Here is a 15,258-nt window from a genome sequence, read left to right as displayed (position 1 = left end):
TCCAAAGAAGAAGCATACAAATTAGCCAGAAAAAGTGGCACACCTGAGGACTGGGAGAAATTCAGAGTCCAGCAAAGAGCTTAATTAGGAAAGGGAAAAAAGATTATGAGAGAAAGCTGGCAGGGAACATAAAAACTGGGATGAACAATCCCAGTAAAAGCTCTTATAGATATGTGAAAAGAAAAAGATTGGTTAAGACAAATGTAGGTCTCTTACAGTCAGAAACAGGTGAATTGATCATGGGGAACAAGGACATGGCAGACCAATTGAATAACTACTTTGGTTCTGTCTTCACTAAGGAGGACATAAATAATCTTCCGGAAATAGTAGGGGACCGAGGGTCTAGTGAGATGGAGGAACTGAGGGAAATACATGTTAGTAGGGAAGTGGTGTTAGGTAAATTGAAGGGATTAAAGGCAGATAAATCCCCAGGGCCAGATGGTCTGCATCCCAGAGTGCTTAAGGAAGTAGCCCAAGAAATAGTGGAAGCATTAGTGATAATTTTTCAAATCTCTTTAGATTCTGGATTAGTTCCTGAGGATTGGAGGGTGGCTAATATAACCCCGCTTTTTAAAAAAGGAGGGAGAGAGAAACCGGGGAATTATAGACCGGTTAGCCTAACATCGGTGGTGGAGAAACTGCTGGATTCAGTTATCAAAGATGTGGTAACAGCACATTTGGAAAGCAGTGAAATCATCAGACAAAGTCAGCATGGATTTGTGAAAGGAAAATCATGTCTGACGAATCTCATAGAATTTTTTGAGGATGTAACTAGTAGAGTGGATAGGGGAGAACCAGTGGATGTGGTATATTTGGATTTTCAAAAGGCTTTTGACAAGGTCCCACACAGGAGATTAGTGTGCAAACTTAAAGCACATGGTATTGGGGGTAAGGTATTGATGTGGATAGAGAATTGGTTGGCAGACAGGAAGCAAAGAGTGGGAATAAACGGGACCTTTTCAGAGTGGCAGGCAGTGACTAGTGGGGTACCGCAAAGCTCAGTGCTGGGACCCCAGTTGTTTACAATATATATTAATGACTTAGACGAGGGAATTAAATGCAGCATCTCCAAGTTTGCGGATGACACAAAGCTGGGCGGCAGTGTTAGCTGTGAGGAGGATGCTAAGAGGATGCAGGGTGACTTGGATAGGTTAGGTGAGTGGGCAAATTCATGGCAGATGCAATTTAATGTGGATAAATGTGAGGTATCCACTTTAGTGGCAAGAACAGGAAAACAGATTATTATTTGAATGGTGGCCGATTAGGAAAAGGGGAGGTGCAATGAGACCTGGGTGTCATTGTACACCAGTCATTGAAAGTGGGCATGCAGGTACAGCAGGCGGTGAAAAAGGCGAATGGTATGCTGGCATTCATAGCAAGAGGATTCGAGTACAGGAGCAGAGAGGTACTACTGCAGTTGTACAAAGCCCTGGTGAGACCACACCTGGAGTATTGTGTGCAGTTTTGGTCCCCTAATCTGAGGAAAGACATTCTTGCCATAGAGGGAGTACAAAGGAGTTTCACCAGATTGATTCTTGGGATGGCAGGACTTTCATCTGACAAAAGACTGGATCGACTAGGCTTATGCTCTCTGGAATTTAGAAGATTGAGGGGGGATCTTATTGAAACGTATAAAATTCTAATGGGATTGGACAGGCTAGATGCAGGAAGATTGCTCCCGATGTTGGGGAAGTCCAGAACGAGGGGTCACAGTTTGAGGATAAAGGGGAAGCCTTTTAGGACCGAGATTAGGAAAAACTTCTTCACACAGAGAGTGGTGAATCTGTGGAATTCTCTGCCACAGGGAACAGTTGAGGCCGGTTCATTGGCTATATTTAAGAGGGAGTTAGATATGGCCCTTGTGGCTAAAGGGATCGGGGGTATGGAGGGAAGGCTGGTACAGGGTTCTGAGTTGGATGATCAGCCATGATCATACTGAATGGCGGTGCAGGCTCGAAGGGCCGAATGGCCTACTCCTGCACCTATTTTCCATGTTTCTAAAACTTCTGTGGGGAGTTTGTAAAGTGGAAAATCCTTTGCATTGAGGCAGTCCCACTCTCTCTACCTCGGAAGTCCGGGTCCAGTGGTACGAGTAGTCGTCACAACTGGGGACTTCCTCGGTTGCAAGGGATGACCAGGACTTCATCTGGCCTCATCACGCCCTTCACTCTCCACGAAGATCTGCAGAACCACCTTCCTGGCCGTTGGATCTCACTGTAGTTCTCATCCACCCAGTCTGCTGGTGCTGACTGCATAGGATAGGACAGGCATATCCCTACCCCATCGGGGCATGAGGCCTGCTGGCTACCTTCACCCAGTTTAGCCCACATGTCCAAGCGGTGGCCGCTGTCACACGCAAACAGCTACTTGGAGCCACGGACGTGAGTGAACTGCCCCAGAATGGACATGACAAGCCCCCTTCACCAGAGGTGCTACCTCTCCCTGGACACCCCACACACCCCATATCGTAAGCTATTCCCAATGCAACAAGTCCACTCTGATCTCAAACACAAGAGATCTGCAGATGCTGGAAATCCAGAGCAACACACACAAAATTCTGGAGGAACTCAGCAGGTCAGGCAGCATCTATGGGGGGGGGGCGGGGGGGGGAATAAACAGCTGACGTTTCTGGCTGAGACCCTTCATCAGGAAGGTGGGGGAAGAAGCCAGAATAAGAAGGTGGAGCGAGGGGAAGGTGTGCAAGCTGGCAGGTGACAGGTGAGACCAGGTGAGGGGAAGGTGTGTAAGCTGGCAGGTGACAGGTGAGACCAGGCGAGGGGAAGGTGTGCAAGCTGGCAGGTAACAGGTGAGACCAGGTGAGGGGATGGTGTGCAAGCTGGCAGGTGACAGGTGACACCAGGTGAGGGGATGGTGTGTAAGCTGGCAGGTGACAGGTGAGACCAGGCGAGGGGAAAGTGTGCAAGCTGGCAGGTGACAGGTGAGACCAGGCGAGGGGAAGGTGTGTAAGCTGGCAGGTGACAGGTGAGACCAGGTGAGGGGAAGGTGTGTAAGCTGGCAGGTGACAGGTGAGACCAGGCGAGGGGAAGGTGTGTAAGCTGGCAGGTGACAGGTGAGACCAGGCGAGGGGAAGGTGTGTAAGCTGGCAGGTGACAGGTGAGACCAGGCGAGGGGAAGGTGTGCTAGCTGGCAGGTGACAGGTGAGACCAGGTGAGGGGAAGGTGTGCAAGCTGGCAGGTGACAGGTGAGACCAGGCGAGGGGAAGGTGTGCAAGCTGGCAGGTGACAGGTGAGACCAGGCGAGGGGAAGGTGTGCAAGCTGGCAGGTGACAGGTGAGACCAGGTGAGGGGAAGGTGTGTAAGCTGGGTGAGAGATGGGGATGAAGTCAGAAGTGACGTTCATTTCGGATAGAGATGAGGAGGTACTTCTTTAGCCAGAGGGTTATGCATGTGTGGAATTAATTGTCACAGATGAGCTGTGGAGGTCAAGTCATTCAATATATTTAAAGCGAAGATTGATAGGTTATTGATTAGTCGGGGCGTCAAAGGTTACAGAGAGAAAGCAGGAGAGTGGGGTTGAGAGGGATAATAAATCAGCTATGATAGAATGGAGGAGGAGATTCAAGGAGCTGAATGGCCTGATTTGTCTCCTATGTCATGGTCTTATGTTAAGGATCATCATTTATAGGGAAAGGGTTGGCTTGTGAAGTAGAAAGACAAACTATGGGAGCTCCCCAACAGGTCCATGGGGAGATGTAGAGAGTCGGCCCCCATTCTGGCAACCTTTCATCAGAATTGTGCCCACACACTATTTCCCCAACTTTAGTGAAGGGCCTCGGCCCGAAATGAGCGACCATTCATTCTTCTCCACAGGCGCTGCCTGGCCTGCTGAGTTCCTCCAACATTCTGTGTCTTGCTCTGGATTTCCAGCATGGGCAGAGTCTCTTGTGTTTGTGATTTGCTGCAGCTTCTGTTTTTATTCTACATTCCTGCCACTGTTCCTCTGTCACTTACTGAGCACTTCCAGCAACGCATGCTTGAAGCAAGTGGTTATACTTTAAATGTTCTTGCTGAAGAAGGCTGCTGTTACAATAGAGTGGAGAGACTGTGAGATCTCAAGGCCTGGAGTCATGAATTCAACCAAACCACCAACTTTTTGGGAGGAATTTAGTATCTCTGGTAATGAAATAATATATGGAGGGTTGTGAACCTGCAGTAGGCGTACTGGTTCAGTAACGTGATAAGTACAGCCCTTACACATCCTGCACCCTCTCTGATCAGACTCACACCAATGGTCTTTGTATGGCATTGATAAGAGCCTCACTCTCTCTGCCATTGGTGCCTGCACTCTGTGAAGGAATATAGGAGCAGAATTAGGCCATTTGCCCATCGAGTCCGCTCCGCCATTCCATCATGGTTGATTTATTAGCCCTCTCAACCCCATCCCCCTGCATTCTCACTGTAACCTTTGACACCCTGATTAATCAAGAACTTATCAACCTCCACTTTAAATATAGTTAATGAATTGGCCTTCTCAGCCAACTGTGGCAATGAATTCCACTGGTTCACCACCTGCTGGGCCAAATTCCACCTCATCTCTCTTCTAGAAGGACATCCTTCTATTCTGAGGCTGTGCCTCTGGTGCTAGACTCCGCACAATAGGAAACATCTTCTCCACATCCACTCTGTCTTGGCCCTTCAATATTTGACAGGTTTGAATGATATCACCCCCCACCCACCCCCATTCTACTAAACTCCAGTGAGTACAGGCCCAGAGCCATCATGAATTAACCCTTTCACGCAGACACGAGGAAATCTGCAGATGCTGGAAATTCAAGCAACACACACAAAAAATGCTGGTGAACGCAGCAGGCCAGGCAGCATCTCTAGGAAGAGGTACAGTCGACGTTTCGGGCCGAGACCCTTCGTCAGGACTAACTGAAGGAAGAGATAGTAAGAGATTTGAAAGCGGGAGGGTGAAGGGGAGATCTGAAATGATAGGAGAAGACAGGAGAGGGAGGGATGGAGCTAAGAGCTGGAAAGTTAATTGGCAAAAGGGATACCAGGCTGGAGAAGGGAGACAGTCATGGGATGGGAGGAGAAAGGGGGGGGGAGCCCGGCGGGTGGAGAGCAGGCAAGGAGTTATAGTGAGAGGGACAGAGGGAGAAAAAAGAGAGAGAGGAAAAAAAGAGGGGAAAAAATATAAAAAATATTAAATAAACAAATAAGGGATGGGGTGTTAAGGGGAAGAGGGGCATTAACAGAAGTTAGAGAAGTCAATATTCATGCCAATATTCCAAGTTCCATTCCCATTCTGACATGTCTATCCACGGCGTCCTCTACTGTCAAGATGAAGCCACACTCAGGTTGGAGGAACAACACCTTATATTCCGTCTGGGTAGCCTCCAATCTGATGGCATGAACATCGACTTCTCTAACTTCCGTTAATGCCTCTCCTCCCCTTCACACCCCATCCCTTATTTGTTTATTTAATATATTTTTAATTTCCCCCCTTTTTTTCTCTGTCTTTTTTCTCCCTCTGTCCCTCTCACTATAACTCCTTGCCTACTCTCCACCCTCCAGGCTCCCCTCCCCACTTCTCTCTCTCCCCACGCTTCCCATCCCATGATCCTCTCCCTTCTCCAGCCTTGTATCCCTTTTGCCAATCATCTTTCCAGCTGTTAGATCTGCCCCTCCCCCTCCTGTCTTCTCCTATCATTTTGGATCTCCCCTCTCCCTCCCACTTTCAAATCTCTTACTAGCTCTTCTTTCAGTTAGTCCTGATGAAGGGTCTTGGCCCGAAACGTCAACTGTACCTCTTCCTAGAGATGCTGCCTGGCCTGCTGCTTTTACCAGCATTTTTTGTGTGTGTTGCTTAACCCTTTCACTCCATATAACCATATAACAATAACAGCACGGAAACAGGCCATCTCGGCCCTTCTAGTCCATGCGAACTCTTACTCTCACCTAGTCGCACCGACCTGCACTCAGCCCATAACCCTTCATTCCTTTCCTGTCCATACAGCTATCCAATTTAACTTTAAATGATAATATCGAACCTGCCTCTATCACTTCTGTTGGAAGCTTATTCCACACAGCTACCACTCTCTGAGTAAAGAAGTTCCCTCTCATGTTAACCCTAAACTTTTGCCCCCAACTCTCAACTCATGTCCTCTTGTTTGAATCTCCCCCACTCTCAATGGAAAAAGCCTATCCACGTCAACTCTATCTATCCCCCTCATATTTTTAAATACCTCTATCAAGTCCCCCGTCTACCTTCTATGCTCCAAAGAATAAAGACCCAACTTGTTCAACCTTTTTCTGTAAGTTAGCTGCTGAAATCCAGGTAACATTCTACTAAATCTTCTCTGTACTCTCTCTATTTTGTTGACATCTTTCCTATAATTTGGTGACCAAAACTGTACACAATACTCCAAATTTGTCCTCACCAATGCCTTGTACAATTTCAACATTACATTCCAACTCCTATACTCAATGCTCTGATTAATAAAGGCCAGCATACCAAAAGCTTTCTTCACCACCCTATCCACATGAGATTCCACCTTCAGGGAACTATGCACCATTATTCCTAGATCCCTCTGTTCTACTGCATTCTTCAATGCCCTACCATTTACCATGTATGTCCTATTTTGATGAGTCCTATCAAAATGTAGCACCTCACACTTATCAGTATTAAACTCCATCTGCCATCTTTCAGCCCACTCTTCTAACCGGCCTAAATCTCTCTGCAAGGTTTGAAAACCTACTTCATTATCCACAACGCCACCTATCTTAGTATCATCTGCATACTTACTCACCCAGTTTACCACCCCATCATCCAGATCATTACCGGGATCATCCTTGTGAACTTCCTCTCCAATGACAGCACATTTTTTTCTTAGATGGAGGGTCACAAGGGGAAACTGCTCACAATACTCCGTGTGGTCTGATGAATGCCTTTTGTCAGTGCCCCGTGTTCCCTCTGTCGGCATCTCATTTACCGCACACTGAAAGTTGGATTGTCCTTTACCTCTCTGAGAGCAGCTCCGCTGCTGACGGGATTCTTTGTCTCGCCCTCCACTTTCAGCTGCCTATTGCTCAGTGATTAGATAAGATTTATTTATATTCACGTGTACATCGAAACGTCAGTGAAATGCTTTGTTTGCATCATCGACCAACACAGTGCTCGGGGCAGCCCGCAAGCATTGCTATGCTTCGGAGCATGCCCTCAACCCAACAACCCAAACCCGTAGGTCTTCGGAATGTGGGGGGAGCTGGAGAACCTGAAAGGAATCCACACAGTCACGGGGAGAGGGTAGAAGCTCTTTACAGACAGCGGTGGGAATTGAACCCCGATCACTGGTGCTACAAAATGTTACACTGACTGCTATGCTATCATGCTGCCCCAGAAACCAGCAATGTTTTATAAGAAACAGAATCAGGAGGCAATCACTCAGCCCCTCGCGTTTACTCCACTGCCACAGACCTTCTACCACAGCCAACATTATCCCCGTCTCCTCCAGCCTGTACTCGCTGGCGCTTAGAAGAATGAAGGGGGGGATCTAAGTGAAACCTGGTGAGTATTGAAAGGCCTACACAGAGCGGACGTGGAGAGAATGTTTCCTATCGTGAGGGTGTCTAGGGCCAGCGGATGTGGAGAGAATGTTTCCTATCTTGGGGGTGTCTCGGGCCAGTGGATGTGGAGAGAACGTTTCCTATCGTGGGGTGTCTCGGGCCAGTGGATGTGGAGAGAACGTTTCCTATCGTGGGGTGTCTCGGGCCAGTGGACGTGGAGAGAATGTTTCCTATTGTGAGGGTGTCTCGGGCCAGTGGACGTGGAGAGAATGTTTCCTATTGTGAGGGTGTCTAGGGCCAGTGGACATGGACAGAATGTTTCCTATCGTGAGGGTGTCTAGGGCCAGTGGACGTGGAGAGAATGTTTCCTATCATGGGGGTGTCTCCGGCCAGTGGACGAAGCTTCAGGATTGAAGAATCTCCTTTTTAGAACAGAGATGAGGAGGAATTTCTTTAGCCAGAGAGTGGCGAATCTGTGGAATTCATTGCCACAGGGACCAAGTCATTAGGTATACTTAAATGGGGTTTGATAGGTTCTTGATTAGTCCGGGTGTAAAAGGTGATGAGGAAAATTCAGGGGAATGGGGTTGAGAGGGATAATAAATCAGCCATGATGGAATGAAGGATCCAACTCGATGGGCTGAATGGCCTAATTCTGCTCCTAAGTCTTATGGTCTTATTGTTTAATGTCTATAGGCTTATCAACCTGTGTTTTGTAGGAACACAAAAACTGAGAGCGTGGGCAGATAAAGTTCCAAATGTCCAGGGTGGAGAAATTCCTCCACATCTCAGTTCTGAGAGGCCTTTCCCTTATTCTCAATCAGTTCCTGATCCTACATTCCTCAGGCAGGGAAACACGCTTTCTGATCCCAGCCTGGCAAACCTGGATGGACTTTGTCAATTTTGATGGCATCTCCTCTTCTTTTTATACCCTAGAGAATACAGACCCAGTTAACTCACTCGCTCCTTGTACGGCAAACCCACCATACCTACAGCCAGTCTGGTCAACCGCTGACATTCACTCCATGGCAAGTTCATCCTCTCTTGGGTAAGGAGAGCACAATTATTCACAATACTCCGGGTGTGGTTTAACAATGCACCTGTAGTCACTCACAAACTGCTGGAGGAACTCAGCAGGTCAGGCAGCATCCACAGAGGACAATAAACAGCTGATGTTTCAGGCTGAGACCCTTCATCAGGACTGGAAAGGAAGGGGGCAGAAGCCAGAAGAGGCCAGGGTGGAGAGGGAGATATACAAGTTGTCGGGCAATAGGTGACACTAGGTGAGGGGAGTAAGAAACTGGGAGGCGATAGTTGGAAGAGGAAAAGGGTTAAAGATTTCTCTAACTTCTAGTAATTCTTCACCCGCTCCTCCCTTTCTCCATTCGCAATTCTGGCTTCCCTTGAAACCCTTCTCTTTTTCCTCACCTGCCCATCACCTCCCTCTGGTGCCCCTCCTCCTTTCTGTTCTCCCAAGATCCACTCTCCTCTCCTATCAGACTCCTCCTTCCTCACCCGTCATGTTGTACTGACCCTAGAGGGATCCAGTCCAACATGGTCTTTGCTTTCTGCACCACAATCAGTTCTCTGTCCACCTCAGTCCATCACACATGTTTTCAGGTACTCTCACTCTGTTAACCAGTCTCCCGCGTGAGACCACCTGGAAATACAGATACGCCACAGCCACCTGTTCCCCTTTATCTATCCCATTAACCTCTGCCTCAAAGGACTTCAGCAGAGTGGGGCTCACACTGGTCATGCTCCATTCTACAGGAACCTTTCCACACCGTACAGAATTCTGGGAGGTGATAATCAGGTTGTCCACTCTCTCAAAAACCGCCTCTATCAGCGTTCTGGGTCCTTAGGCTATGTCAGATTTCAAGCCCACTACATCAAAAGTTCAAAGTTAATTTATTAACAAAATAAGTCTTTTTTTTAACCATATACTACCCTGAGATTCATTTCCTTGTAGGCACTTACAGGAAAAAAGAAATACAATAGAACTTTATGATTTTTTTTAAATGGAGATGAGGAGGAATTTCTTTAGCCAGAGGGTGGCGTATCTGTGGAACTCATTGTCACAGACGGCTGTGGAGGCTTTCTGTATACTTAAGGCAGAGGTTGATACATTCTGATTGGCCAGGGCATGAAGGGATACGGGGAGAAGGCAGGAGACTGGGGCTGAGAGGAAAATTGGATCAGCCTGGCCAAATGGCCTAATTCTGCTCCTAGATCTCATGGTCTTATGGGAAAACTATACATAAACAGACAAACACTGACAAATGGGCAAAGTACAAAGATGACAAACTGAAAAAATACAAATAATACTGAGAATGAGTTGTAAAGAGTCTTTGAAAGTGAGTCTGCAGGTTCAGAGTTGAGGTGAGTGAAGTTATCCATGCTGGTTCAAGAGCCTGATAGTTGTAGGGCAACTGGTGGTGTGGGACCCAAGGCTCCTGTACTCCCTGCCCACTGATGGTAGTGAGAAGAGGGCATGGCCTGGATGGTAGGGGTCTTTCATGATGGATTCCTGTGACAGTGCTCCTTGTAGATGTGATCAATGGCGGGGAGGGCTTTGCTCGTGATTCACTGGGCTGTATCCAGCACTTCCTGTAGATTTTTCCATTCCTGGGCATTGGTGTTTCCGTACCAGGCCGTGATGCAGTCAGTTAGGAAGGGCAAACTCTTCTCCCATCTTGTACTTAGATGTCTGACCTCCTCCCCATTTCCCTTGCTCCCCCTCTGCAATTCCCTCACCCCCTCGCTCCAACTTCCCTGTCCTCACTGGGCCCTTGCATCTCTCATACATTGGATGGGTTTTGTGTGTCGTCCGCAGGTGTGAGGTGATGTTTTAACTCCTCTGCCGTTCCCTTCCAGCTCGATGGCAGCGAGGAGCACGCCGCCGCCCGGGACGCTGAACGGGACAGACGCAGAGGGCTGTAACCTGACTGCTGGCCAGCTCGAGAAGATCATCCTCCCGGTGCTATACTCCACCATCATTCTCATCGGGTTGCCTGCTAACTTCACGGCACTCTGGGTGTTCCTGAGGCAAGACCGAAAGCACGGCATCCTGGTGTACCTGTTTAATCTGGCGGCTGCCGACCTATTCAGCTGTCTCAGCCTCCCGCTCCGCGTGGCGCTGCTCCTGGGAGGCGATGGCTGGCAAGAGAGCTCGTCCATCTGTGTCGTCACCATGGTGGCCATCAACTCCGCCTTCTACTACACGGTCAGCTGTAGCACCATGTTCCTTGCCTTCATCAGTGTCAGCCGCTACGCCATGATCGTCAAGCCCAACAGCAGATACCTCAACAAGTTCTACAACACGGGCTTCGCCCAGTGGGCCTGTGTCCTCACCTGGACCCTAACCATCATCCCCATCATTTTCTTCAACATCAACTACTTCTTCAGGGAAGTGAGGCTGGTGACCGGTGCTGTCTGCTACAACATCCAGCTGCAGTACGGCAAGAGGCTGTCGGCTAACGCCTTCGTGATGGTGGCGGTGATCTTCCTGGTGCTACTGGCCATGTTCGCCTTCTCGTACGCCTCCATCGCAGTGGAGCTGTGCAGCATGAGGAGGAAGAGCGGCAGCCAGCGCAGCCGGCTCATCCACATCCGGGCACAGCTCATCATCGTTGGGGCCATGATGGGCTTCGTGATTTGCCACCTGCCCTACCATGTCTACCAGATCGTCGCTGGCCTCCACCGGTTAAACGGCAGCGGCTGCGCTTGGCTGCTGCAGACGCACCACATCAAACTTGTCACCCTCTGGCTTGTCTCCCTCAGCAGTTGCTTGGACCCCATCCTCTACTTCCTCCTCTCTAAATCCTTCGTAAAGCGCGGGAGCAACAGAGAAAGGAGCAGTTAAGTTCACGTTCAAGTTTAATTATCATTCAGCCATACATGAATATAGCCAAAGGAAACAGCCTTCGTCCAGGCCAAGGTGCAAAACACACTACGAACAGCACACAGCACATATGGTTACAGCAACAGAAAACATACAGTCACAAAAAACAATCTAGCCCAAGTCCCCGAGTGGCAAGGCCTGTAGACTGACGGTGCTTGGATGTTGTCCTGGTCTAACTTGTCCTTCCAGCAGGGCAACACTGAAGGGCAGCACTGAGTGAACATCGGAGAGCGACTCTGAGCGAGCAGGGGAGGGCGATGTCGAGTGAGTACTGCAGAGCGACAGGCAACCCAGCGGTCTGAGGCGACACAGCTCCCCACTGAAGCAATGAATTGGAGTTGCAGGATTCCATTTTACCAATGTCACAGCTCAGGGCTCATCAGGCTGACCCTTGCCAGCACCGTGCCAGAGGGTCAGTAATAACAGAGTGACTGTGATGGGCACTGGAACAATGATATCATCACGCCCTCAAGCAAACCTCCATTTTACCAAAACCAGGGACTGAAATTAGATGATTCAGAAATCAGGAAAGGAGGTCACGCTGTGTCTGTAAAGAATATCAGCTGGGATCGGGACTTTATATTAGGTGGCTGTATTGATGGTTGCTCCTGACTCTTCGGACCGTTCCTACTGTTCCTCGAGATCATACCCGATCCCCATTATGTCAGCAACACCCATCTGCTACTCATTTTTATGCACACATTCTTTCTCTCACTCTCCCTTTTCTCCCTCTGTCCCTCTGAATATACCCCTTGCCCATCCTCTGGGTCCCCCCCCCTTGTCTTTCTTCCCGGACCTCCTGTCCCATGATCCTCTCGTATCCCCTTTTGCCTATCACCTGTCCAGCTCTTGGCTCTATCCCTCCCCCTCCTGTCTTCTCCTATCATTTTGGATTTCTCCCTCCCCCTCCAACTTTCAAATCCCTTACTCACTCTTCCTTCAGTTAGTCCTGACGAAGGGTCTCGGCCTGAAACGTCGACTGCACCTCTTCCTACAGATGCTGCCTGGCCTGCTGCGTTCGCCAGCAACTTTGATGTGTGTTGCCCCATTATGTCAGCTCTGCCCAAATCCCCGAACCTGACCAGCTGTCTATAACTAGTGTACACGCGGTGTGTCGCGGTAGCGTAGCGTTGTTGTGATTCCATTACAGCTCAGGGCGTCAGAGTTTGGAGTTCAATCCCAGCATCCTCTGTAAGTAATGTTGTACATTCCCTCCTGTGAACACGTGCGTTTCCTCTGGGAGCTTTGATTTCATCTCACACTCCAAGCACATACCGGTTTGTGAGTTAATTGATCATTGTAAATTGTTCCACGATTAGGCTCACGTTAAACTGAGAGTTGTTGGGCAGCGTGGCTCCAAGGGCCGTAGGGGTCTATTCTATGCTGTACCGCTAAATCAATGAATTAAACAATCAATCAATCGATCTCAGATTTAACCCTTGACCCAGTACATGTGAGTTCCAGATTCCCTCATTTATTACGTGTAGAAGTCTCTCTGAACTTCAGAACTGTAATCAGGTTTATTGTCATTGACATATGACATGAAATTTCTGATTTTGCGGTTATTATGTTAGGCCCAAAATAGATCTTCAGAGATGTTCACTCTCAGGCAGTTGAAAGTGCTCACCCTTTCCTCTGCTCATCGCTGCATGAGGACCAACTTCCCTTTCCTGAGTCCACGTGCAAACCCCGTGTATTCAAAGACTTTCTTCCCCTTCCCTGGGGTTTCTTAGCAACCACAATCTCTCTCAAAACTTTCACTTCCCTCTAATGCCTGAAACCTTGGATCAAGTCACTAATTTCATCTTCTAACTCGCCACGGTAGCACGATGCTATTACAGCTTGGGGCAGAGTTCATATTTCAACTGTGGCACCGTCTGTGAGGGGTCTCTGCAAAGGTTTTCCACGGGTGTTCTGGGTTCCTCCCGTCGTCCAAAGATGTACTGGGAAGTTTTATTGTCCTGCGATTAGGTTCGGGTTAAATTGGGGTTTTTGGGGTTGTGTGGCCTGAAGGGAGGGAAAGGTATACTCTATGCTGTTTCACCAAACAAGTCAATAAACACACCCCCCTCCCAATCTGCAGAATTTCTCCTCCCTACCCCCGAGCTGGGTTCTAGGAGTCCCAAATGACCAGTCGCAGCCCAAAAAGGTAAACAGGAAAAAGGCCCTCAGAGAGGAAATTGAGAAAATCCATCCGCAACATTAACAGGGTGATGGAGGCAAGCTTACAGGAACTTCATTGATAGACAACCCTTCACTAAGATTTCAACAGAAAGATGAGAGATAGCATGGGGTAGTTTGCTCTTTGTAGCAGGTGGTGGGATAATTTCTCTGTAACATGCCCCACTGTGTGGGCTTTCCCCAGGGGTTTTGGTCACCTCCCTCCCACACCCAGTGGTGCGCTGCTTCAAGATTCAAATTGATTTATCACGTGTACATTGAAACAGACGGTGAAATGCGCCACTACACCATCCTGTACTTCTTCTCCGTCCTAGCACCCCTACTGGGCCAGGGACTGCCGACAGCAACTCACCAGAGACCTCTGTCCCAGGCCAGTCATTTACGCTGTCCCCAGGCGCAGTCCATCTTCAAAGCCACTTGCTTTGCCAGGGATGAGGTCCGTGCAGCTCCTGCTGCCCTTCCTGTAGCTCTGGCTATTTATGGGATGGGGCTGCTGGCCCTGTGCCCAACCCTCCTCCCTTCGAAGCCAGGCTTTGGACTGTCTATAGCTGAGTTACAGATGATCTGTATGGTCATTTCTATCCAAAGTTTAGAGTTAAGCAGACACAATAACTTTCATTGCAGAAATGTCCTCCACACACCCACACAATTCTGCCTCACTAAAATCGCACCCTGGGAGCTCAACTGCAAGAGTATTGAGATGAAAAACACAAGCATCCATGTTGGCACGTTAAGGTTCAGGACATTACTGATGCTGCTCCCGTTTCACAAACACAAGCCCTGACGAAGGGTCTCGGCTCAAAACATCGACTGTCCACTTCTCTCCACAGATGCTGCCTGAACTGCTGAGATCCTCCAGCATTTTGTGTGTGTTCATTAACTTCTTGTGTTTATAATCAGGTCAGCATCTCATTGCTGTTTCTGAGACCTTGCTGAGAGTGAGTTTCATTTTCCCTTTCTCGTTCTGGTTCCCCCTTCACTCCCTCTCGTTCCCCCCTCACCCCCTCTCGTTCCCCTCTCACCTCTCACTCGTTCCCCCACCCCCTCTCCTCACCTCCCTCTCGTTCCCCCCTCACCCCCTTCTCCTCACCTCCCTCTCATTCCCTTCTCACCCCCTCTCCTCACCTCCCTCTCTTTCCCCCTCACCCCTCTCCTCACCTCCCTCTCATTCCCCCTCACCCCTCTCCTCACCTGCCCATCACCTCCCTCTGTCTCTTAACTGCTGGGGAAATATATACAAGCTAAGAGATCTATAATTGTATGGAATATCTGTGTTGATGTCCTGCTAAGTCCTTATTTTTTCTTTCAATAAATCTGTTTTTAGATCAAAGCCCAAGCCACGTGGACAAGTGTCACATGTTTATTCTCCACAAGCTGAATGCTGGAACGTATCAGGCTAGATGTATATTTAGTGAGGCATCCTTCAAGATGTATTGCACGTCTAATGAGGACAGGTTGAGCGAGGTGGGGCTTTTCTCTTTACAGTGAAGGAGGATAGCGATGTACAGAATGATAAGAGGCATAGATCGAATGGACAGCCAGAGATCTTTTCTCAGGATGGAAATGGCTAATATGAGGGGGACTAATTTTAAGGTGATTGGAGGAAAGTATAGAGGGGATGTCAGAGGTACGTTTTTACAC

General features: G+C 48.7%; 1 protein-coding gene across 4 annotated transcripts in view; it reads left to right on the top strand.

The window, feature by feature from the left end:
* LOC140186044 (proteinase-activated receptor 2-like) overlaps positions 1 to 14,946 on the top strand; it is a 41,174-nt gene extending 26,228 nt beyond the window's left edge. For 3 of the 4 annotated variants that reach the window (XM_072239864.1, XM_072239867.1, XM_072239866.1), the window contains exons 3-4: positions 8,469 to 8,580; positions 10,410 to 14,946. In XM_072239864.1, the coding sequence (XP_072095965.1) occupies positions 8,558 to 8,580; positions 10,410 to 11,397 (1,011 nt within the window). In that variant the 5' untranslated portion in view covers positions 8,469 to 8,557 and the 3' untranslated portion in view covers positions 11,398 to 14,946. The remainder of the gene's footprint in view (positions 1 to 8,468; positions 8,581 to 10,409) is intronic. The other variant, XM_072239868.1, reaches the window with a different exon arrangement.
* Positions 14,947 to 15,258: the final 312 nt, after the last annotated feature.

This window comes from Mobula birostris, chromosome 22, assembly GCF_030028105.1.
Source record: "Mobula birostris isolate sMobBir1 chromosome 22, sMobBir1.hap1, whole genome shotgun sequence".
NCBI classification, from domain to species: domain Eukaryota; kingdom Metazoa; phylum Chordata; class Chondrichthyes; order Myliobatiformes; family Myliobatidae; genus Mobula; species Mobula birostris.
Note: the sequence above shows the minus strand (reverse complement) of the source record. Positions and strands in the feature narration are given on the sequence as shown.